General features: G+C 43.7%; 1 protein-coding gene across 2 annotated transcripts in view; it reads right to left on the bottom strand.

The window, feature by feature from the left end:
• CCN4 (cellular communication network factor 4) overlaps positions 1 to 10,960 on the bottom strand; it is a 40,452-nt gene extending 29,492 nt beyond the window's left edge. Inside the window, exon 1 of one of the 2 annotated variants that reach the window (XM_074557337.1) lies at positions 10,829 to 10,960. Coding sequence is in view for 1 of the 2 variants with exons in the window: in XM_005479611.4 (XP_005479668.1) it covers positions 10,619 to 10,666 (48 nt within the window). In the remaining variant the exon portion in view is untranslated. Of the gene's footprint in view, positions 1 to 10,618; positions 10,802 to 10,828 lie in introns of those variants that run through there. The other variant, XM_005479611.4, reaches the window with a different exon arrangement.
• Between the last annotated feature and the right edge of the window lie 14,817 nt (positions 10,961 to 25,777).

The following is a 25,777-nucleotide window of genomic DNA, read 5'->3' as shown; positions in this document are numbered from 1 at the left end:
CCAGCAGGGAGACAGAGCCAAAGGGAGCTTGGAGAGAAGATCATCTGGATAAGTCTCCCATGTGAGGCCTGGGAGATGGGCTGATCCAAACAATTTTCCTAAGGGATATCTTTTTCTTTTCAGTGAGAGCTGCTCGGGAGGAGCAGTCAGCAGAGTGATGGCTATGGGCAGCATCCTGTCCCATGTGTCACAAAAGAGAAGCAAGTGGGGGTGATGAGTCCCTGAACAGGGAGAACAGGCTGTTCCTGAAGATCTGGCCCAGAAACAGCAAAAAGAGAAAATTTGTGCAGTGGGAGTGAGGGGGCTTAGAAGTCAGAGCCAGCTCTTGAGCCAGCCTGGGCTTTGCGCTGCAGCCTTAAGCCAGATATGCCCGAAGGTCAGATCCTCTTTTAATACACAACAGAAAGCTCCAAAAAGCAGCTGTACCTTCCCTACTAATCTTAACAAAAGCTGACAGATTGCAAATTTGGAAGAAAGAAAATAGAAAGAGGCCTTGACTTTTACAAGACTTTGGGGGCAAAACCATAGCTTTTGAATTAACTACAATGGAAACTACAAGTAAGGAAAAGGGAACAGAAGAACAGAAGAAAAAAGAAAAAGAGTGAAATTGTAAATATATAAAAAGGATGAAATGAGCTGGAGAATTAATCTCTTGGATCCCAATGTCAGTGGAAACAGAACTGAAATTCAGAGCTTTGATAAAAAGATATGCCAGAGAGTCAACCTAAAAAACTGATGCAGGAATTAAATATGAACTTTGATATACTTAAAGGTATCATCTCTCCAGCTTGGGATGCACACACATCACATGCACAAGCAAGAAGAGGGTGTCACATTGAAGCAAAGTTCATGAGGGTGATATTATTAAATGACCCTGTTTTAATTTGGGGCCCCAGAGGTGAAGTGACTGTCCCACAGGCAGACAGGATATCTGTGGCAGAGCCAGAAATAGCAGTTAGATTTCTTGTTCCTACACTGTAACCATACCATGATCCCTCCTCCTACCCACAGCTAATAAACTACTGAGTTCTGACTGGATGCAAAAAAGAAATGATTCCCCTGAGCTGCCTCTCAGGTGCTGTCAGCTCAGCAAAGCCAGTTTCTTAGTTTGGCTTTCAATTCTTACATGCACCTGATGCCTGCAAAAGGGCAGAACTCTTTCACCTCTCCAGCACCTTCAAATCTCACATATCAGCGGTGATCAGCAGTTTATAGCTGGATGGATCTGTGCAGAGCGATGAAATGGGTATTTCACACAATTCCCTCTTGCTTGCACGCAGCTCTGATACTGCTGAGACTAAACCAAAATGGTGACAAAATTCCTGTTTGTGATCCAGAGACCTGCTGACACTGTGAATGTCTCAACATAGAACAAAACAAAGCAAAACCAAACAGAACTTTGCTCAGGCCAGGGTATTGCTGCCGCTTCCCCATCCCAAACCACGCCTGCCTGGGAAGTGGCAACATCTCAACCCCTAAAGAGTTAACACTGCTGCTTGCACCCATGGAGGAGGACAGCAGCTGTGTGAGCTGTCTCTGGGAGGATGAAGATGAATTGCTGATGATGTGGTTACCAACATTTTGGTCTGCCCCAGCCCCGACACACGAGGGCAGTGTTGGTGCACAAATGGTGCTCCCAGCAGAGCATCCCCTGGGCTAAGGCTGCTCCACCGACACCTTTTGTGCCAGAAAAACCACACTGGAGCAAGCAATGGGGAGGGGCAGGGAGGTGTGAAGCCATATATTTGTATCCTGTATACATTTATATCCTGTCAGCTCCTACTGCAGAGGCAGGTTTTGTAAGGAGGTTTCCCTTTTATATTAGAGGGTGAACAATGAAACCCTGATCAAGCCCTTTACAGTCATATAGTCACATGGGAATGAAACAAATTCAATTATTTAATAATTGCCCTATAAAATGTTACAGTTATTGAGGATGCAGAGGTTTTAAAGGAATCTCAACCTTGCTGCTGCAGTATCCATTTACTCCTCTGATCAAATACTCCAGACTCCCAGATGATACTCTGGCAAGCATTTTAATATAGTTTCTATAGTATATAAACAGTGAATAATACAGCACAAACATCTCCTCAAGTGCAAGCAGACTCTCTGTATGATATGTATGGAAAAACTGACACAAACCAAAAAAATACAAAGAGAGTGGAGTATGCATATATGTACTATATATACACTATATATACACACACATATACATACATGTAAACCACACAAAATTAAACAAATCATCTTCAAAAAGCAGAAACATCTTATTTGAGCCTGAAACTAGGTATGTAATGCATTGTTCCACCACAAACGCAGGAGCTCACCCACACCCAGGCAGCTTTGGTGGGCAAAGAGTTCACCAGCCCTCATAAGCAGGATCACACCACCCCTGTAGGGAACCCCAGTGCACCGAGCAACAACAGCACAGGTTTTGATGCAAAATCTGCAAATATAGCTCAAGCAACCTCCCAAATTCCACTACTTATGACCCCTTTGTCAGGCTCAAGGACTGCTGTGCCTCATAGAATAAATGTCATTTTAAAAATGTGCCCTTGAGACGCCACTAGAACAGTAAAAATTAATAGTGAACAGTCTCCATAAATGAACTGCAGTGTTATATAGCAGAGATGTCATTTTATATTTAACTGCTAGGGTCAAATGTGGAAATAAAACTCACAGAAAGGAGCCAAATGAGTTTGCCCTCATTCTCTTACTTCAGTGTTTATCAGCCCACACACAGATGCTGTGGGTATGATCCGGTCCTTTAAGTCCAAGATCTTGCAGGAAATATTGCCAGCAGTACTTATCAATAAATCACCTGCTGAATGGCCAAACTAGTTAATGAAACCTGGCTATTTTCCTTATTGTTGTTTTCCAGCCTTTCTTTTCCCCCTCATTAAAATGTAACTGAAGAATTTTATCGTCTAATCCATTTGCAGATTCTTAGCACTGGCTGCAGTTCTTGTGGTTTGGTCCTTCCTTGCTAAACAGCTCAAGTGACCCAGCTGTTAGTCTCAAGCCCAGGAATTGGTAGCCTGGGGGCAGCCAGGAACATGTGCCAGCCATGCAGAGGAGAACTTAATTCTCCCCGTGTGGATTTCAATGTCTCTGCCTCCTTATCAGCCCAGATACAGAGTTCTCTTTGTCACAGCGGATACAAGTTGGTGACCATAAATGTGAGCTGTAGCCTGCTTGGTCATCACATACAGCCAGGAATTCACTGATGGACTTGAAAAAACTGAAAAGGAGGATTTGCAAGTCCAAAACCTCAGACACAGAGTGGCCTCATGTACCCACAGCTATGACAATGCCAAGGACACAGCAGGCACGGCAGTGATGATGGCACAGGGGTGTAGAGCACAGGCAGGAGGTGCTGTGTGATAATCATGGCCCTTTCTGGTGCAGTTCCCTGTCTCTCTGCAGAGCCCTGGAATATTATTGTTCACCCAGTGCAAGAAGGCTGGTCTCTACATGGATAAAACAAATCCACCAGAGTCATTGCTTGGGATGATTAGTGTTGCTCCCAAAAGTCATCAAACTGTGTTCCAGCAAAGCCATGCTCCATTTCTTACTCTATATTCTTCTTTTCACAGGACAAGGATATGTGTGTGGAGAAGAGGAAACTTCAGGAAGAGAAAAAAAAAACCAACCCCCTACCCATCCTACCATCACTTGTAACTCATAAAGCTTCAGTAAGAAAGCAACAGAAACAAAACCCTGATCATAGTGTGGAAAACTGGTGGAGCATGGAAAGAATCAAAACCTTTAAGCCACTCAGAAATTCAAATGTGAGTTGCATTTACAAATCCTAGAAAAGACAGTGCAGCACATTATTGCTATCTTCTAATGAAAATAAAATCATTATTATAAAAATATTATCATTATTTTTAATACTGATAGTCAGTGGGTCATTGAGAGCAATTTTGGTCAGAGCTGTGAAGCTTGTGTGGGCTGCACTGCTCCTGGTGACATACAGATAATTTTCTATCAGGCATTGTACAGAATTACAAAACTGGTTACTGCTCCTGACTTGACTGTGTTCTTTTCCTTATACACTGCAAGGGTGTAAGGAGTAATGGCTTTAAATTGAAGGAAGGACAACTTGGATCTTGGATTAGACATAGGGAAGATTTTTGGAAGGGTGGTTGAACACTGGCACTGGTTGCCCTGAATGCTGGTGGGTGCTCCATCCCTGAAAACACTGATGGTCAGGCTGGGGGGCTCCGAGCAGCCTGGTTTAGTTGAAGATGCCCCTGCTCATTGCAGCAGAGTTGGACAGCTTGACCTTTAAAAATCCTGTCCAACCCAAACCATTCTATAATTCTGTGACTACACATGATATTTACATATTTCTGAATCTAATGTAAATACTGAGTCAAGCCACACAGTTGCATGTTAGAGATGGAATAATAAAACCAATCCATCATATCCACTTCCAAACCTTTCACTGGAGATTGTTTCAACGTGTTTGCAAGGGAAAGGGCAAGTTTACTTTGAGATGAGTAGGAGTGTGTTTCATGCTGGATCAAGAGATCTTGCTGCACCTTCCCACCATGCAGCATGAGATATTTTTTCCAAGAAAATCCTGTGAATTTGCAGTGCAAGCTCATAGGACAAGGTCCTTTTGCAGTGCTGGAATTGCAAAGGTTTAACTGTGCAGGTGTCCAGCAGCATCAGGGTCCAGGTGACTCATAACCCTCCGTGGATGAGCCCACAATTATTTCTGCAAATCCCTCTCAGGTTTCCTTTAGGGCTCACTGCTCACCCTCCTGGATTTCATGAAACTTGGCCTTCCAACTTGCTCATCTCTCATTTGCTTTGTAGGTTAAGTGGAATGACAGACCCAGACTAATAAAACAGAAGAACAACGTGGGAGCTATTCAGAAACAGAAGAGGAACTGAGATGACCACAGAGTCCTGGAATGCATTACCAACCCAAGTATTAGAAATTCATTATTTGAGCTGTGCCACAAAGTTCAGCTCAAGTGCTACCTTCTTCCACAGCTATTTCAGCCTAAAGGCTCTCCTTTCCTTCCCCAACCACAAGAATATTTTCTTGTGGGACAGAGTCAGTGCCTGGCACCCACAGAGGTAAAAATGCCCTTTTTCCTTTTGCTTTCCCACACCTTGCCCAGATGCAAGGATTACAAAGCCCAGCAGTAATCTACAAGAAAATACAAGGGATTAAAAGGACTCCAGAAGCTTCATCCAGGATGCCAAAACACACTTAAGGTTTCAGTATGGATGAAGAAAGAACAGGGCACCAGCAGAGGTACATCCCAGAGCTGGGAGACCACCAGGCTGTAGAAGAACCTGTGATCCTCACCACAGCTAGGAAACTCAGAGCAGCACTGGAGAACACCTGCACAGAGCTCCTAAAGCAGCATTCAGAGTCCCTTGACCCTGCAACACATCTGTGAAAATCAGATCCGTGGTGTCCTGCAGCAATGGGGAGCTGAAGAGAACTCGCCTCAGGGTGCAGCAAACCCTGGGTGGCACAACACATGAAATTGGGTGCTGGAAGTCCAGTCCAACTCAGTGGACATCAGAACACAGAAAGGAAAGAAATGGGTAGCATTTCTTTGGGTCTATCAACTACCAGTCAGTGTTTCTACTCAAAGAAAGGGGAAAATTGTGTTTTTAAGATAAGTGCCATAAGAATGAGGATGCTTGAACTATATAATATGAAAGCAAAGGGGAAAACAGGAGGAATAAATTAATCCAGGATAGCTACCCAAACCTCCTACTGACAAATCTGAAAGACTGAGTAAAATCTCACTCTGCTTCCTGGCCCACACCATGAGACACTGTCAGGTTCAATATTCAAATGTATCTTCAGCTGAAGCTGTGGGTGTCCAGCTTTGCCAGGCCACAGTTGCCAAGGTTCACATACATTTCTTGGGTTTATAAACAGCTTCAATTCCACTCATGCATGAGAGCCAGGGCTGTCCAGACAGGAATGCTCCAGACCCCTCTGGGACACAGAGACATCCAAAAGGAGCAGTTCTCAGCAAGCTGAGCCTGGCAAAATGCTAGAGCAACTCTTCACATGCTAACATGGGAGCCCAGAGCTTCTGAAGAACAAATGTCCCGCATGGGTATTCAGGACTTCTGAATTTTTTGACCATAGCACCTGGGGAAGGCAGGAGAAACTAAACATGCATGAGTCCTTGAAAGGACAGACACACAGAATCATCAAATAAATCTCACTTTTTTGTTAAAATCCATAGCTGTCACTTTTAACTAATGCCTCCTCCTGGAGAAGCCGCCCCTGAGGGCAGGACTGCTGCAGTGTGGAATGGGGACAGCACCTGTCCCAGGGGACACAAACAGGCACAGCTGTGAGGAGGGTGAGGAAACCAATCCCTGTCCACTGCCCTGTAGTGGTCAATGCTGGAAAAGATATTGTTTCACACTACCAATGCAAATTCAGACACTTCCAGGAGAAATTCTGAAATAAAATCCATCAGGTCCTACTTCTCTCAGCAGAAACTCTCTCTCTGTGTGTGTGTGTGTGTGTGTGTACTTAGGAAGCATCTTCATCAAAACCAGACCTGGGTGTGGGCCTCTGACCCACGTGAAGAACATTCAGTGCTACCTTCAGGACGTTGCCTTAGCAATGATTTCACTCTGCAATGGATGTGTGAGGGGGTCTGCCAAATGAAAGCTCAGCTTTGGGAAGGCCCAGTGCACAATGCAGCCATGCCCATGGGAGCTGTGTCTGCCAGCTCCAAGCCTCAAGATGTTAAATTTCCAGAGCTGAATCTTCAGCTGCTATAACCGGAGCAATTTTAATTGCTGACTACAATTTAAGAAGTGTAGGATAAGAGCCCTTCAGAGAAGTGTATTCAGGCTACCTCTGGTAACCAGATGCTGTTGAGCAAGAGGGAATAGTGGGAAGGTTAGAGGGACAAGGCACAGCAATTTTGAACCTCTGCTGCCTGAGATTATCTGTGCATCGTTAGCCATGCTGCAAACCAGGAGCATTCTGTCAAGAAGCACTTAACAGGTAAAGCTCAGCTCACCCTCCCTGGAGAGCCATGGGACTTTTGCAGGGAAAAATAAAGGTGTCACTTTGTCTTTTATTTGTGTTTTTGTTTTGCTTTTTTGGCTTATGTTTATGTTTGGTGGAAATATGGTTTTTCCTGGAAGAGTCCAAAGAAATTTTAAATTTTTTTCATGATACCAAATCCAAATATCTTAAAGATTAAATTCTTGGCTTTATATCTGTAAGATAAATCTCATAAAAGAAGGAAAAATAACACATTGTGGTTCTTAACACGCAGCCTGAGGCAGCCCTGAGCCTGGGTCATTATCAGTTACTATGTAGTGAAACAGGTATCCTCAAATGAGATGGTGCCAAATAAAACCATTTTTTGAGCATCTCTCTCCTCCTTTCCACCCATCAAAGCCAAAAGCATTGTGTTTGTGGACCATGACTGCCATCACATCAGATAAATCAATACCTGCCTACTAGCAGATCTGATGAAGAACAACTTGATTCTTTGCTTTCTTTCTCTATTTGAGAAATCTGCAGGTTGGCATTCACCCTATTATTTTTTATTTTAGATTATCAGATCCACACAACACCCATTCTTCCACTTCAAGTGTTTTAGAAACCTCCAATGCTGTTCTTCTTACCTAAGCTCCTTTGCTACTTTTCTACAAAGTGCAGAATAGTTTATTTAATCACCTCCCTGGTTTAGGACATTTTGTCCTTTCTGAATGAGTGGTCTCACACTTCTGACTCATCAGGACTGGAGACTGAAGATGCTGGCTCTGACTCCTCAATGTGCAACACTGAAAGAAGCCAACAGATCCAGTTTTAAAGTCCTTGCTGCAAAATGACTCAGGCACAGAGGAATCTCAGCCTGGTTGAAGTGACTTAGACTCCCATGGTGTCTGTCCTTATATCAATATTAAAAAAAAAAGAAAAAAAAACACAAAAAAATCCCCAAAAAACCACAAAAACCCCCAAAACAACAAGATATTTCAAGAAATCTTCCAAAACTTATGCCTAAAATTCCATCTATGTTCAGTAATTTTTTTCTTCACAAGCCCATCACCTGTGCAGTTTTGCCCTAATAAAAACCCCTGTTGATAAAATTCCTTAAGAACTGAATAACTGGTTGTAGCTTCAAACAGTACCAGGAGATGCAGAACCTGAGAGCTGCCTTCTGAAATGCCTTTGAGACCTGCCTGACCTTCCTATATTATCTCCTCTGCCTTTCTCCCTGGAATAATATTATATTTAAACCCAGAGGGTCAGCCCTCTTCTTTCCCAGTGGAATATCTTTTTCTGCCCATAGTTCTTCCCATATGTGAAGAGTGACAAGCCTCCAGGGAGACCCCAGGGCTTTGCACAATGTGCACAGTGACCTGCCTGGTGCTGCCACTCCATGGATGTCCCTGCAGAGTTAGAAAGAGCTTTATTACTGTTGTGATGATGCCAGCAAAGACAAAAAGCTACGGATGATGAGTTGGGACAGTGTTGGAGCTTTACCAGGACTCATCTGTTACAAGTCTCATGACTTATCTAAAATATCTCATGAGCAGGGTAGCCAGGCCAGCTAAATATTCACAATATCCCAAAATAATTGCAATATTCCTTGTTTCTTCATACAGCATCCTCAAGAATTCTCTGCTCCCCAAAATCCTGTCAGTACTCCATAGGCCAATACTCCCTCCCAGATGTTCTGCCCATCCCGCTCACAGATTCATGCTGTTTACTTTTTCATTCCTTTTCCCCACTCCCTTGTATATGACAAACAGAAACCTGTTTTCCTCAGCCTACCAACCCCCATCACATCCCAGCTCAGGCATGGTAGAGGGTCCAGAGAAAGCCATTTCATTACTGGGGAGAAATTATCCCCACTCAGTGGTTTCTGAGCACAGCTTTCCAAGTTCCAACCCAAGGGTGTGTTCAGGAGGTGACAGTGTCCCCAAATGCCCCAAGGAGCAGCTTCACCTGCTCTGCCCAATGGAGAGCCTGAGCTGGAACTGTTTAGACCCAGGAGACTTTTTAGGCTATTTTTTAAACTGTTTTGAACACTTTTTAGATACTCTTTAGACCAAACATGCTGCCAGGAGCATCTGGATTGCACTCACTTGCCTACCCCCTCAGCAAAAGCATGTGCCTGCATGTATTGACACATTCACAGAGATTTTCATTCCACAGCATGTTTTTCACAAAAATCTTTGATACCAAGGGAACCCAGGACAACCCCTGCACAATTTACAAGGTTTGCACAGATCTCTCCTAGTGACAGTGTTTGGGGGGCAGGGGGCACCCCTCTCCTTTGATTTTTTCCCTGCTGAACAAAAATAAGCTGCGGTAAGAACGAGCTTCCCGCAGGAGCACAGGAGGTGCCGTTTGTTTGCCGTCGGCTTTGCGATGTGTTTTATTTTTCAGAAGCAGCCCTGTTATCAGCATCCACGCAGGACTTATCTCTGTGCCATCTGCCGTCACCCAGGTGTGCTGCTCCCCTGGTTTAGAGTCTCGCTGCATCTCACAAACCACCAGCCCCTGAAGCAGAGGGGATGCAAAATCCCCGGTGCAGAGCAGAGCAGGCGGTGTCACCCCGCTCCGGGCACAGGGATGCTCGGACAGATGTCTGAATCCGGGAACCCCATCCCGAGCTGGGGAGCCCAAAGGGGTCTCTGACATCCCGGGGATAGGATGAGAGAGTGGAACTCATTCCCGGGTCCCCGAGGCTCCCCGAGCCCCGAGTGCAGCCCTGGGGATGGGGACAGGGATCGCTCACCGGGTCCCGCCGGACCCTCGGCTGCCTCAACTGCTCCCAGCCCCGGCTCCCGCCCGGGAATTCCGCCCGGGAAAGGCACAGCAAAACTCCGGCACCTTTGGGAAACGAGCGCTTCCTTGGACCGGCCTTCCCAAAGGGGAGGGGGAGGAAAGCGGCTCCAAGAGATCGGGAAGGGATCGAGGATCAAACCCTACTCCCGAGGCAGCGGCGGGAGCGGCTCCACCTGCGGGAGCGGCCGCGGCACCTCCGGGACCCGATCCCGGTCCCGATCCCGGTTCCGATCCCCATCCCGATCCCGGTTCCGTCACGGCTTCGCTCCGCCCCGGTACCGGCACCGGGGCTGCCTCGGTCCCAGCACTCCTGGGCACCCGTGGGGAACCTGCCCTGTCCCCTGCACACAGGTCCTGACGTCCTCGGCCGCGCTGCTGAGGGGAATCTCTTCATCCTTCTTCTGCTCCATGGCATAAATAGTGGCAATACACAGAAAAAACCAGACAGTTTTTTGTGCTGATCCACCTGGATGCTGAGAAGAGCTCAACTCTGAGACACTTCTGCATCCTTTCCTTTCCTTTCCTTTCCTTTCCTTTCCTTTCCTTTCCTTTCCTTTCCTTTCCTTTCCTTTCCTTTCCTTTCCTTTCCTTTCCTTTCCTTTCCTTTCCCTTTCCCTTCCCTTTCCCTTTCCCTTTCCCTTTCCCTTTCCCTTTCCCTTTCCCTTTCCCTTAGCTCACCTTTCCCTCCCTGCTCTCACACCTCCCCAGATCTCTGCAGCACCCTCGGCTCTCCCAGCCCACCCTGCCTCCAGCCCTGGTGTGTTTGCAGAGACAGCTCTCCCCGGCAGTTTTCAAACTCACCTGCAAAATGCTGCTTGCTGCTAGAATCCAGGGCAAAAGCCACCTCATCCCTGGAAGCCGGGATTAAATGCATTTGATTGAACCCAGATTTAGAGCCGTTTTGAACAAAAACACCACTTTGGGGAACGCAGAGCAATCCTGAACTGGCAACCCAGCCTAGGCACTCTGCCTTTTTCTCTTGGCTCTTTGGGGATTTTATTAAAGACAGACCTGACGTCACGGTGAAGGACAAGCCCTGCATTTTTCCTCTGGAGAAACTTTTCCTGCCTTCACTTCTTCATTTTTGTGCGCGGTGTTGTCCCACCTCCTGCATTTCAGAGCATCGCCGTGAGCCAAAGGGCTCTTAAAGGGGCAGCGGCAGCGCCGGGTCCAGCCCGCTGCGATTTTAGCTCAGCTCCAAAGGGCTCAGAGCTCATCCCTCACCCTGCTGAAGGCGTTCGGATTCCGGCAATGTGGCTGGTATAGCAAGGAACGTTTGATCTGGCTTTACTGGTTACAATCAATGACATGACACGTGTACAATTATTCACAGATGTTTGATGTGTTTGATTTTTTTTAAAAAAGTGACTTCATTTGAAGAGAAAAAGGACATTTGTCCTGCACACCCTGTGGGAAGCAGTCTGACAACTCCTTTGGGACTCCTCTCTTTACAGAGCAACCCCAGATCACACAATCCCCTGTCATGCCTCACATCCCCTCCATGATTTCAGTGTTTAGGAGGGTGCATCAGCCCTATTACACTTCTGTCCTGTGCCAGCAGTGGGCATGACAAATATTGTCCAGGTACATGGGAGTGCAAACCCCACCCTGAACCCAAACCTCACCCCAAACTCTCTGATCACCTGTATCCCTGCCAACATATGCCCTGATTTTAGCTGAGAAAAAGTCCGATGTATTTTTCCCCTTTTACTTAGGCACAGGTATAGGCTTTCCCCCAACCATTCTTAATCTGAATTTGAGAGAATTTGAAGTCTCTTCCATCCTTAAACTAAAATAGAATATTATAAGGAAAACGAGTGCTAGCAAAGGGAAGGAAAACCTTGTTAAACAGCTTCACAGGTCTTAGATGCAAGAGTTTGTTCATGGGCTAAAATAAGTGTCAAGCTAAATTTAAAAGTAGGCAAACCTCTCTTCTTGAGGTTGGGCATTGATGGGTAGGTGAATCACTCTGATGGCCAAACTAGAACTGAGATGTTTCCTTAACTTCTGCTCTGCTTTGGTTACCAGCTGGAACTCAGCTGTGCCAGGTTGGGTTGGGATGAGCCACTCCCTAAGCAGCCATCCAACATAAGAAGGATGTGGAGCTGTTGGAGTGAGTCCAGAGGAGTCACTTAGGTGATCAGAGGGATGGGATACCTCTCCTGAGGAAGGGCTGAGAGAGTTGGAATTGTTCAACCTGGAGAAGACACCAAGAAGTCCTTATAGCACCTTCCAGTATTTAAAGGGGCTCCAAGAGAGCAGGGGAGGGTCCTTTGGCCTTCAAGTAGGGACTGGATAAGCAAAAATATCTTTATGCTGAAAGAGGCTAGATTTAGATTAGATATTAGGAAGAAATCCTTCCCTGTGAGAATCATGAGAGACTGGAACAAGTTCTCCTGAGAAACTGTGAATTCCTCATCCATTGAAATGTTCAAGACCAAGGGCTCTGATCTTGGATGGGGCTCTGAGCAGCCTGGTCTGGTGGAACATGTCCCTGCCTGCAGAAGGGGGGTTGGAACTAGCTGATCTTTAAATTCCCTTTGTACCCAAACTATTCTGTGGCTCTCTCCCAGCCCTGCTGGGTGTCTGGCGCTATGTGGGGTTTGCTCTGCAGATTTGGCACAGCTGAATGCTCAAGGCTGGGGCTGACAGTGAGTGGGGTGAGGAGGGTGAGAAATCTGCTCCAGTGACTCCTGGTCACACAGCAGCTTCTGCCCATCCATGCTGTGGGATGTGACATGGGCAGAGTAATGGTTTCACACCAGCCTGGACCAGAGAACTCTAAAAGATCGGTTTGTTTGTCTGGACAGACAGCTGCTCTAGGAGATGATTCAAACAGAATTAAATCAAACTGAAGGAAGTTCCACGAGCTGTCTTCCTCCTCCAGCACCTTCACCCCTGCCACAGCCCCTTCCTAGGACTCACAACCCTGAAGAGCAGGTTTAGGATTATGTTTTCTGTCAGGTTCCTCCAGAACTATGTCTATTCTCCCTTCTCTACATCCTCCCCATTTTTCCTCACTTCCTCCTGTGTTTATTCATTCCAGCTTTTTCTCTTTCAATATTTCTCTCACCCTGCTGTCGCCAGCACATCCTTCCTTGTACACTCTTGATATTCTGCAGCACAAACCCTGCAATCTTGGTGTCACCCAGGTGGTGTTCACTGCATGTGGACACTACTGAGTGCCAGACTTTGGGGTCCAAACCTCTAATAGTCTCTGAAGTGAAAGTAGCATTTTGAAAGTTCAATTCCTCTGACCTAGGTGAAAAGGCCTCTTTAAAAAAAAAAAAAAAAAGTGAAACTATTTGGGTTAGCCTAGGGTAAAAGGCTCAGATGTAAATCTGATAGCTAATATTTCATACAGATTGTGATTGCTGGCTTGGAGATAAAGGAGCCACAATAGCAGGTCTAGCAAAAATAACTTTCCAAATGAAGGAGGAACAAAGTTCAAAGCTCATGTGGTATCAGACTACAACATCAAGGGAAAGAGCACATTAGAAATGACATAAACATGGCATTGTGTTGGTTTGGGTTTTTTCCCAAAAAACATTTGGTTATCTCCCACTCTTTGACTATTTCCCCAGCGTATTTCATTGCCTCAGTGAATTCCTTAGCAAATGCTGTGGTTGAGTGTGTCAGCAAGGATGAAGTCACTGAGATGGGGACATCTGGCTGCTTGAAGCTCCACAGCCCACCTCAGCTGGCTCGTGAGAGTTTGTCATGTGATGATAAAGCATTCACTCTGGCTTGGCTTGGATGAGACAGGACTCAAGGACTGGGCCTGCAGCCTCAGGGACACCCAGGTGCCTGAGCAGCCTTCTGGTGGTGATTCCTGTGTGGGTATGGCACACTGGGGCACTGTGACTGTGTTCACAGGGGTCTTAGGATGAGGGAAGAGACGAGGATCTGACTCCATGTTTCAGAAGGCTTGATTTATTATTTTATGATATATATTATATTAAAACTATACTAAAGGAATAGAAGAAAGGATTTCATCAGAAAGCCAGCTAAGAAGGAAAGAATGGTAACAAAGGCTTCGTCATGGACTCTCTGTCCGAGCCAGCTGACTGTGATTGGTTATTAATTAAAAACAACCAACATGGGCCAATCACAGATCCACCTGTTGCATTCCACAGCAGCAGATAATCAATGTTTACATTTTGTTCCTGAGGCCTCTCAGCTTCTCAGGAGGAAAAATCCTAAGGAAAGGATTTTTCATAAAAGATGTCTGTGACAGAGCACTTGCAGGTGTGCCTGGGTGTAATGTAATTTCATTAAATCCCAAATGACAGGGACATTTTGGCTCTTGTTGAACTCTTTGACTGCAGCAGCCCAAACCTGGGCTTCTATGATGTCTCAGGTCCCTCAAAGGATGAGAGTGCTAAAAGAGATCACTGCAGTCCTGTGTCACCCTGGCTTGATCCTGGGGAGTCTTATACTGATCCCAGTAAATGAAGCCTCTAAAGACACTTCTCTGTCTAATTCAAAGACTTCAATTTAAGATCTTCAAATGATGGAAAATCCACTTCATGTTTTGATGAGTTCAGTTACATTCACTATTAAACATTTGTGCCATATTTCAGTCTGAGTTTGCCGGTTTCATCTTTCTGCCAATGTCTGCTTGGCTGATGAGAATTCAGCACTTTCTTCCAGCATATAAATATGCAAAGGTTCCATAAATCACTGCTGACTCTTCTCTTTAATAAAACAAGGAAGCCACATTGCTTTTAATTCTCAGTGTCAAATTGTTTTTTGGGAACTTGAATATAATAGTTTAATGGCTTTTACCTCTTTACCTTTCCACGGACATTACATATGCACATGGCACTATCCATCACTCTACAGCCATCCACAGTGAGCAGGCAACAAGCAGCATGTCCCAGTTCCAGCTAGCTCTGATTCTCTCAGGCTGGTGCTTTAATATCACTTCTTCTTCAATACATCCCTTATGTCTCTCAGCCACATAAACAGGTTTCTCAACTTGACTTCATTTTACAGTCTTAGAACAAATAAACTGGGAAATAGATTGATTTATTTTATGCTGTTTGATTTGTCTGACACTTTTACTGAAGGCTATAGCCAGCCAAAGAATACAGGGACTACTAAGAACAGAAAGAGAGCTCAGGGAGGATGGGTGCTGTTTCCTCTTGTAAATGCATGGCAAGAATATCTCCTTGTCTGTAGCTGATTTCCTTTGTAAATAGGTGAGATCAGAGTCTACCTACATGTCCAAGGGGGAAAAAAAAACACCTTGGACTTTCCTGACTCATTAAAGGTAAAGGCTGAGTCATGGATCTGACTTTTAAATTATCCAAACTACTGGCTGTGTTAGTTTCCTATCAGGGTGCTTTTACTTCTGCTTTTCTCTGTGATGGAAGTGACATCCCTTTCAATCAGCAGAAAGGCTGGGATTCAGGAAGCACAAACTGGAATGTAAAGGGAAGTGGAGAAATCAAACTGCACCATCAAGAAAGGCTGGGATTCAGGAAGCACATACTAGAATGGAAAGGGAGGTGGAGAAATCAAACTGTACCATCAATTATTGTTGGTTTTTTTTGACACTGATTAGGAGATAGGAAGGAGAGTTACATCAGCCTGGGCCTTTAAAATATGAAAGCTTTACAACCAGAGCATGTAACCATCTGTTTTAGCTGAGTCCTGATAACATCAAGAATCTGAGCACTCATCCAGCCCCACTTCAGCACAAGTGAATATCTCATTTTCAGAGATGCTGGCCTTTGCAGATAAGACCTGGAACCTGAGTGAAAGAAGCTGCAATACTGCAGGAAAACTCACTCTTTTGCTGTCTAAAGAGTCTTTCCAAAGAAGAAGATGGACAGGAATCACACTGGATTCAGAGCCAAGAGCTCCTTTGCTGCTGTTCAGCCTCGTGTCCCCCTGATACAGTGATGCAGAAGGTTCCAGGACCTAAGGGGGTAAACCCAGCACTGAATTCCCTCAGTCCTTTAGGAAATGCCAGATGAAGGGATTTACTTTGGAATGTTACTCAGCCCAGGTTTCCATTACTGGTGTGCCTGCACCATGTTGTGTGTGGATTGAACTCCTTGTGCCAGAATATTTGTGGGGCTGATCACACACCCAGCTGCTAAACAGAAAATCAGCTGGTCCAGGTAAACCAGCCTGACTGTCAGCACTCCAGGACCAGCTGGTCATTTCTCCAAAGAGTTGGTGTAAATCAGCTCCACTGAGTTAGGTGAGGCAGCAGCCGAGTCTGAAAAATGGAACATTCAATATTTAATTCCTGCATGCAGCCAAAATAATTTATTCCCACCATTTAAGCAGGACTGCTGCCTTTGAGGAGACATGACTGCGGTTTCATTCCCCATAAATAAAGTCAGATTTATTAGGACAGGTCTTCAGCTGGTGTCAATCTGTGTGACACCTTTGATTTCAGCAGTACTAATCTGGCTGACAGCATCTAAGCTGTGCAAAAATGAACAAGCACCAATGGCAATAGCTAAGAAACAAGTCATTAAAATACTGTAGTTTGCCATATAAAAGATTATAGAACTTTATATGAATTTTCAAATCTGTGTTATATTAGATTTTCAGTTACTGATGACATCAACATTGTATTTTCTTCATTGCCCTCAATAGCCTCACTACTGTGTTCATCCATTCATAAATTCTCATCACTTCCTGATGGACATTATGTGGGCAAAACACACACTCTGATGGTTTTGAACCACCACCAGGCATTTGTAACAACAACAGCAGTACCCTAGGGTATCCAGTGTTTTTCCTGAATAATTGTCTGTCTTAATATCTGCACTCAAATCCTCAATTACTTAATCAAAGCTTTCAAACAGGAATTGAAATAAAAAATAATAGCAATAATTTTTAAAAATCAAACACAAAACCATCACATAAGTAAGATACCAAGCTCTAAAAATAATTAATGACCAAAATGAACAGGCCGTAAAGAATGAGGAAACTGCCAGAAACACAAACTCCTAATAATTTCTTGCTGTAGAAAAGTAGTCTTCTGGAAAGAAATATTTACATAATGTTTACTGACCATTAAAAGAAGCTGGCTTAATAATACATATTGAGTCTGAGCCTCAGCTGGTTTAAGTATGAAGTGCTTGGAGTTGCATTGATTTGTGGCATTCATGGGTGCAATGCATTATTCATAAATATTAGTTCAACTATTTGAACAAATGCAGGAGGTGCAGGGGAGGAATTAATCTTTGGGCTTGCCTCCTGCAGATGCTTTTCTTGATGCCCATTAAAAGAGAGGAAAATATATTGGCTAAAAAGCTATGAAAGCATGAAGAGTCCTAACAAATATTTTTGTTAGGACACACATTCCTGAAATTCAGGAATATTGTGCCATTCCTGAAATGGCACAGCTTGCTCCCTTTGTAGGTTTGTCAGCTTCATTATCATGGTCTCTGGACAAGCAATTTTGTTACATGCTCCAAAAAATGATGTCACCCATTGCAGATAATGTCCACATGCTGACAATTCTATTCTCTAGATCAGTGACCACAGAACTGCAAAATTACACATTAATCTGGCCCTTTTTTATTTCTACTAGTGCTGCAATATTCTGCAGTCTCTGGGATGGAGTTGGCTACATGAGGAGGGAAATCTCCTCTGTTCTCCTGGAAATTCAGTTCTAGGGAATAATAGATTTTGAACTTTTCAGTCACACACTGAGGCTTCCCAGCAATGTAGATATGTCTGTGCATTTCGAAGACTGGGTTAGATTACACATATATTTGATTGAGGGAAAACCCAACCAAACAAGCCCATGAAATTGCCTTAAATGTACAAGAAGTAAATGAAGTCAATAAAACAGAACTATCTCCTGTCTGAGATTGCCTTGCTTTTGTTGGAAACCAGGTCTGCTCTTCCAGCCCAAGTGTTGTTTTTAAAAATTTTTTTCATAAATCAGACAAATCATACTATTTTCTTATTAAAGGAAATAATAATGAAACCTTGTGAGACGTTTAGAAAAGTTATGAATAAATTCCCAAGAGATCAAACCTGCTTGAAATATGAAATATTTGAGAACCAAATATTTTTCCTCCATAACCCAAGTATCCAAATTCTGCATTCTAACTCTGGTAACTTTTTATTCAAAGTTTCCTGTGGCATTTGGTTAGTAAACGTTTTCTTTTCAACAGAGCTGCTTTCAGTCTGTGTTTCCTGGGGAAATGGAGCTTATGCAATCACTTTGAGCGTGTTCATGTCTGTCTGTCTGTGTGCCTTTGCAGTCATTTTTGAGCCTTTTGGGCAAAACCAAGCCAAATTATGTCAGAAAGATGGGTATCTCACTTGATGATGCCGTCTCTCCACTTTGTGAGAGGAGGCACAGAGGGCGATAAGAGAGGCCACTGGAGTGTGACACTTTTGGGAAAAGTGAGCTGTTTATTCACACACCATTAGAGCCAGAGAAGCCACACAGCTGAGACCTGTCAGTCTGCAGGAAAACACCTTCAGCTGCAGTTTGCAGTCAGCCTCCAGACACGAACCTGTGGGGAAAGTGGCTGCTATTGATGTAATGCTCACAAAAATACTGCTACTTTAGGCACACATGGCCCATGTGCTCTCAGGTTCTCATATTTTTATTTTTTATTTCTTGCAAGCAGAACTCTACACTTCCTCTTCTCCCAATTCATGCCAATATTTGTTCTTAATTTGATCTTGGTTATAAAAGCAAAAGAGCTGAAAACAAAGGTATCCATTTTCACACTACTAACTTAGGAAGTAAAATTTTAAGTCCATTCCCAATTCCTGCCTGGATGCTTTCAAAGTACAAAGATACATCCACTTTCCAGTAGATATAGAGTGGTTCTGTCTCAAGAAGATTAATAAATTGAGGGTCTGATGATGTGAGCTCTTTTAGACCTCTTCTCAGCAGAAGGAGGTCTAAAAGGAGAGCATTCAGAATATTCACATTTTTATTACCATTGATAACTGTATTTGAAGCATTAAAAAAATATTACAGTGAAGATAATAAACTACTTTTCCATGCCCTGGAAGGTGTTCATCACAGTATCTGCTAGCATTCAATGTCATTTTTACAAAATTGGGAGCATTATGTCTTTGTCTCTTAATTTTATTTGGACTCCGTTGCCAACACAACAAACCCAAGGCAAAGAAAGGAACCAGGGCACAGGAGGTGATGTATCACACCTGGGGTGCCAGAGCAGAATCACTGCCCTGAGCTCTGATCTTTGGGATCAGTTCTACTTCTTTCCATCCCTGCCCAGTGTGATAAAACTTTCCACCTTCTCCTGGTCTGAGAGCATCACACACAGTGATCACTGTTTCCCTCTGGACTTATTTTTCCTTCCTCTTCTCTTATCACCCTTTTGGAGCAGAAGACATGATATAGACTTGTATTCAACCTGAAGAAAGGGAGGAAGGAGAATGAGAAAGAAGGAGAAGGAGAAGGAGAAGGAGAAGGAGAAGGAGAAGGAGAAGGAGAAGGAGAAGGAGAAGGAGAAGATCAGGCTGCATCAAAGCACCGACCCCACATGCTCAGGGGAAATGTTGGTGCAGTTACGTCTGCCTTGATCCAGCAAATGTTTTTCTTCTTCATCAATTGAACAAGGATCTCCTGGGTTCTGGGAATATTTCTTTCCCTTTAATATGACTTTGTTCCATCTCCCTTTAATCACACCTGAAGCTTTTGAGTCCCTGAAGAACAGCTGGGCTGCAAATATTCAGTCAGGACAGGCTTCCAAAAGAAATTTGGACAAGGAAGATATAGTTTGGGGCACTATGTGAGACCTCATAGGGGATCCACCACATTGTGTTTCTTAGGCTGCATTTGTTATCCCTGGGTTTAAGCACCAGAAAAATATCCAGAGGGAAAAGCCTGTAGTTTAATTGACGAAAAATTGTGGCCAGCATGGTGTCTGGTGTTTGTCTGTTTGATTTTTGTTTTTCCCCAAGAAAATCACTCTTTTCTTTGCACAGTGGGGACTGTTGACTTCATCTTTTGTCACCTTCCAAAGGAAACTCGGAAAGAAAAATATCTGACCCATATGATGCTTAAAGCCATTGCTGAGATTACAGGTAAGGTGACCAAGTCAGGAGAGCTTTCATCTATTAAAAACTTCTTGGCATTATTTATTCACCATGTGCTGGGTCAGGGCTCTTGAAATGTGCCCAGGGAAAGTGTCCACGTGGATGATGGCGAGGCCTGGCCTCCATCAGGGTACTAGAGATGGAGCACAGCTCCTGGCAAGAACGTCCTCCAGTGGGAGCCATCACAAGCTCTCTCCTGCCTCAGGACTGCAGGTTTTTTGGAGCAGGGAAGGATATGGGCTGAGAGCAGGGCCAAGGTCCTCAGCCTTGAGTGAGCTGACTGCAGAAATGAAGAGGAAAAATGGGAGGCAGCTCCATGCCTGCTGTTCTCCTCAATGCTTTTATGAAATAATTCCTTCATAGGATCTCCATGGGATCTTTTATTTTCAAACCTAGATTTGCATCATCAGCAGATGAAGCCCTTATGTGCTGCTGTTCAAGGCAGATTTAGAAAGATCCCAACCTCCATCCCAAAGCCCCCCTCCAGCTTTCCTCCAGGACAAGGGGGCAGCACAGATAACCCCTGCTGAGGATAACTCTCCTACCAGATAGCCATCCACACTACAGGATGGAATCTGGGTTAGATTCCCAAATCACTTGAGCAAATTTCATGTGAAATATTAGCAAAAGTCTTCCTACAGTCAAGGTGAAATCACACCACAGCAACTTCATCTTCTTTTACAGTATATACTCTGTCTCCCATACCTTCAAGATCTGTCAAGTTTGGTGTTCTTTTAATCATAATTTGATTTTCAGAGTGTTCAAAAATGGTCTGCTTCACTTGTTTCAATATTTTTTCTAGGTGTTGACACAATGCAGATTGGTTGATAATTCCCTAGCTCTTCCCTTTCCTTCAGAACATCAGACCCAAATCTGCCCTTTTCCCTCCCTCCTAGGCCTCACATATCCTTCAAGGGAGTGGCTAGCCAGTTTTGCAATTTGAACCAAAACAAAAAAATCTGTGTTTTTAATGAAATCCCTTAGCCTACCTTCTGCCTGCTGGCAGCTGAATTTCTCCTCTCCCCTCACTGGTTATTACCATGTTATAGGCTCACTGCAGTTTTAGTGAAGGTTTAACCACTTCAGCCCTCCAGGCAATATCAGCTTTTCTTCCTCATTAAGTGAGGGACAGGCTTCTTCCTTCATCTTCCTCCTTCTGCTGAAATATTAGTAGGAAGCTTTTTGTTATCGTTCATATCCCTTTCTAGTTGTGTTTAATTTTGTGCTGTGTCATTTATGGTTTTATGATTCCCTATATGGTCCATCAATTCTTTTATAGGCATCTTCATTAAACTGACCCAGCTTCCACTTCTTGCATGTCCTCATAAAGCATTTGCTTGATGCCTGGAATTGCCAGTCCATACCAGGGTAGGCTGTGATTCACCTCCAAGCTGGAGATTGGGAGAAACCAGGATCCTCTACCAAATCATTTCCACCAGGATGGGGTTGCTAAGAAGAAATATTCTGGGATCATCTCTTCTGTGAGCAAAGAGAAACCTCAGTATTGCACTGGATTGAGAAGCAGGTGCCATTAAATGGCAGAAGGTGTCAACCCTCTGTATTCAATTATTGAGGTCTCTTTTTTACACTTTCCTTGGAAACTGAGGCATGGGAATGTTGAAGAGAAATAGGATATTTAATGGTTTCAGTGGTTTCAAATTCACATCCCTCTCCCATGTTTTCTCAAAATTTTGCTCCTTTGCTCATAATGGTGACACATCCTTACTAACAAAACCAAATCTGGCATTTCTTGTGTCCCCTCCCCAGGGAGATGCAAGTACTTGCTGAGGAATAGCTGTTTCCACTGTGCCGTCCTGTGGAGGACCGTGGTGAAGAAAGTGCTGGAGTAAATTATCTGCTGTTTGAATTATTGTCATGAATGCTAAAACAGATGTTTCTTATGCATGAACTTCTCATGATCTTGGGCTGCAGGCTGGCAGGATAATCAAATATTATTACAGCATGGAACAAGGAGTTGTAATGGGCATATAAATCCCAAATCTAGCTCCCAATGATATAGTTTTTTCCACAGCTTATCCCTTAAACCACACACGTGCTAGTTCTTGCACATCCAGCAGCATTTTCTGCACCAATTATTAGCTGGAAGTGAGAATTTTGGCAAATTATGTGGAAACCTCCATAAAATGTATACTCCTGCTTCCTCAGCTAATGCTAAGCTCAGTGCCCTTTGGTGTGCTCGGGGTCTCTGCAATGTTCTTGGGCATGATTGTTTCTGTTGCCTTGTCCCAGATGGGAATGTCTATTCCTACACCTACCATTAGCATGCCCTGGGCTTTGCAGGAGAAAATGCATCAAAGCCCTTTGCAGTGCCCCAGGGACACAGAGCAGCTGTAAAGCAAGCTAAAGCAGTTAATTGCTCTGCTTCTCCAAAGCAGCATAAAGGAGCTGGAGCTCCCTGGAGAATCCAGCATTTAGAGAGTAGTTTCTGCTGTATGAAAGGCACAACTCTTAAAATCATAGGCATAATGCTCAAGGGGATTTTGGATCATACAGTCCAACTTTTCCCACTGGGGTGGGCTCAAGGTGAGAGGCAGGTTACTGCTGATGGTGCTTGCTTGCTTACACCTTTTTATGAACTGGAGGTGTTTATACAATGTGTGTCTGGAGGCAGCTTTGTGCCTGCCCATGCAGAGTGGCCAAGCTCTCAGAAGAAGTTTGCGCACCAAATCCTCAGCTGCTCTTTCTGTTTGCTGTGCAGTTTTCATTCCTTCTGTGGAGCATCTGACAGGAACCAGCACTGGACACAGCAGCAGAACTCTCTTCTTCCAGCGGCCCCTGGCACTTGAACCTGGATTCAGATTTGTCACTGTGTGGGGCATTGTGACCCTGTGACCCTGAATTTGGGATCCAGGCCAAGCCTTCCTCCAGCTGCACTGCTGGCAATGCGGCCCCATTGAGAGCTGCCTTTCCAGCGAGCTTGAGTACATGCAGCAGAGCTGAATATCCCTGACATTCTGCACATGCTGATCTGAGGGCAACTCTACATTATGTGACTGCCACATTCTCTTCTTGTAAACAAGGGGGAAAAAAAGGACTTTTTGTATAAATGACTCTCATCTTTAGCAATTCCTTGCAGTATTTCCTTGCACTCACCCTACTAATCATGAGGTTAAGGAAATACTGCATGAAAGATGTGGTAATGACTTGAAACCCAGCACAAGCAGTAAAAAATTGCACTGCTTTAGGAAATATTGTCATTATCTTATAAATACAGCATATCTGCATAGTCTCTGTCTTAGCACATATGGACCATGGAGAAGAAATTATATTACATCATCACATTACCATGTGCAGTTGGCCAGAATTCTGGGAGCTGTTCCTTAACTCCAATGACAGATAAGAGCAAAAAGGGGAAAAAAGCAAGTGACAGGTAGAGCTGCATCAAAATAGAATGTTCAATTTTTTAGAATAATTTTTCATCTGAGATAGTTTTACAGTGGTAGAGATATAAACACATCTTCCCCCAGTTTGGACAAAGTTTCTATGGAATGAAGTTCTTTGCATGCAGTTTATTCATGTGTTGAAGTAATTTGCTTGGCTGTATCCTAAAATAACAGAGACATCAATTTTCCTTTACCATATGAAATAAGAGTAATTTCCAGACAGGCCAGAGCAATGTATTCAGTTTGGCCCTTTATGGTACTTATTTCAAACCCTCAGCAACAGGGAGGATCTGTAGGACAAATAAAAGTGTGTTCATGACATCTGCCATGGCAGGAGGCTCACCTGAGCTGTCTGCTCTGCACTCACAGCCCCTTGAGCCAGGGGAGTTCATGGGCTAGGTTATCCACCCACAGACAGGTGTGTACTGCTGAAGGTGTGTCACAGTCATATTTTCTGAAAAATCTCTTCTCCCAGGATTCTTCTCCTGGGAAGCTGAGAAGCCTCAGAGAAAAAGGAAAACAAATTCTTATCTCATTTGCTTCTTCTGTGTTTTGCTCACATGTGGAATGTGTTTGGAGATTGTTTACCAACAGGTGGTTGTTTTGTTGGTTTCATGTGAATTGTTTTGACTCACTGGCCAATCAGGGTCAAGCTGTGTCAGACTCTGGAAGGACTAATGAGTTTTTTATTATTATCTTGTTAACCTTCTGTAAGTATCCTTTCTGTATTCTTTAGTATAGTTTAGTATAGCATTCTTTAATATATAAAATAATAAATTAGCTTTCTGAGAACATGGAGTCAGATTCATCCTTCCTTCCTGCCACGGGGCACCCCACAAATACAATAAACGTGAACCATTCCCTCAACCTCACATTACTGCTTGGCTGTTCATGGAACCACAGTCACAGAATCACAGAATAGTTTGGGTTGGAAGGCACCTCAGAGATCATCAATTCCAAGCCCTCTGCTGTGGGCAGGGACATTTTCCACTGGACAAGGTGGCCCAAAATTTGACCACACAGAGAACCTACATTGGTTTGGGCACATAGGGAGACATGCACTGTTTGATCTCAGAACCACTCACTGGCTTCTGTAGGAATGTCCAGAAGTCATCCTTCCTTGGAACTGAATGGTTTGGCGGTTAGAATTTGTTTGAATTTTTTCAATGAGGAAATTTGCTATGTGGTGGAAATGCCTCATTGATGGATATGCAATGCCATACACATACATGGGAATCTGAGCAGCCAGGTTGGACATGCTTTGATTTCTATCAATAAATGAAGAAAAATAGGTCAAAAAGAACAGAGACAATTTGGAGAACTCATATATCCTGCTTCATAATCCTTTGTTAAAAACCAAGATATGCCTATGATACACATATGAATGAAGTGGGCTCTGAAATCTCTGTAGAGTAATATATGAATATATATTATGCATTAGCTGCTCAGAGCAGGGACATTTTTACAGGATTGAAGACCACCTTTCTGTGAATTGTAAATCACAGAATATCACACACTTGCCTGCAATCAGATCATGCTAAAAGATTACCTTGAAAAGCCTCCAGCCATATCTGGAAACAGCGGGAGACTGAGCAGCCACCACTTCTCCTGCTGACTTATTTCAGCAATCCCATCAGTCTGCCTTTGCTGAGACTGGATGATCTTACCTCGACCCTAGGCTTGTCTCATGTTTACTGATAGTTTTGTATTCTGCACTGATAATTTTTGTATTCTCTTGGTGTTTTCTCCATGCCTCCAAGAAGCATCTCACTCTTCTTACCTAGTAACTTACAGAAGCCAAATTTTTTAATAATTTGCTTATTTCACTGTGAGATATTTTCTTGCTGCCCTATTCCTTTGTTTTTTTGTTTTTTTTTTTTTTTTTTATGGCTTTTCTCAGGTTCTGTGCAATTTTTCAGCATCCCTTTAAAAACAGAGCTATCAGGCCAAGGTGTGGTACTCCAGTACACACTGCTGCTACAAAACCAGGTAGAAATCACATCCCTTCTGTTACTCACTTTTCTCCCCTGTGTAAGTCTGATGACCACATCAATGGCATTTCCCCCAGCATCATTCTTAAAGGTTCAAATTAATCTGTGCATCCAGTATCTTCTGCAGCATCGTCTGCTTTGGTTTGTGCTTCTGGGACTCAGCTGCCACCTTTATTCACTTGCATTTACTTTGAATGGTCCTAATTTACAAAATGTTTCATCACCTCTTGCTTAATGCCTAAGCACAGGAAAAATCTAGGAGTCTGACAAGATTTATGCCATTGGAAAGGTAGGGTTTCAACCCCAAAGTTGCTGATAAAAACTTGGGTTTGCACCAACCTCTGTGAGATCCACTATGAGATCTATTGCTTGATAAAATCTACTCACTAAAAAAAGTAAATATATTAATAACTGATAGTTAAATGGTTCTTTAATCCATTAATTTTTGTGCTTCTATGTTTTACAGGGCATAGTTTATCATAGTTTATTTAGAAAATGAT

This window comes from Zonotrichia albicollis, chromosome 1 (assembly GCF_047830755.1).
Source record: "Zonotrichia albicollis isolate bZonAlb1 chromosome 1, bZonAlb1.hap1, whole genome shotgun sequence".
Lineage (NCBI taxonomy): Eukaryota > Metazoa > Chordata > Aves > Passeriformes > Passerellidae > Zonotrichia > Zonotrichia albicollis.
The sequence above is the reverse complement of the archived record's forward strand: the minus strand, read 5'-3'. Positions and strand labels throughout refer to the sequence as shown.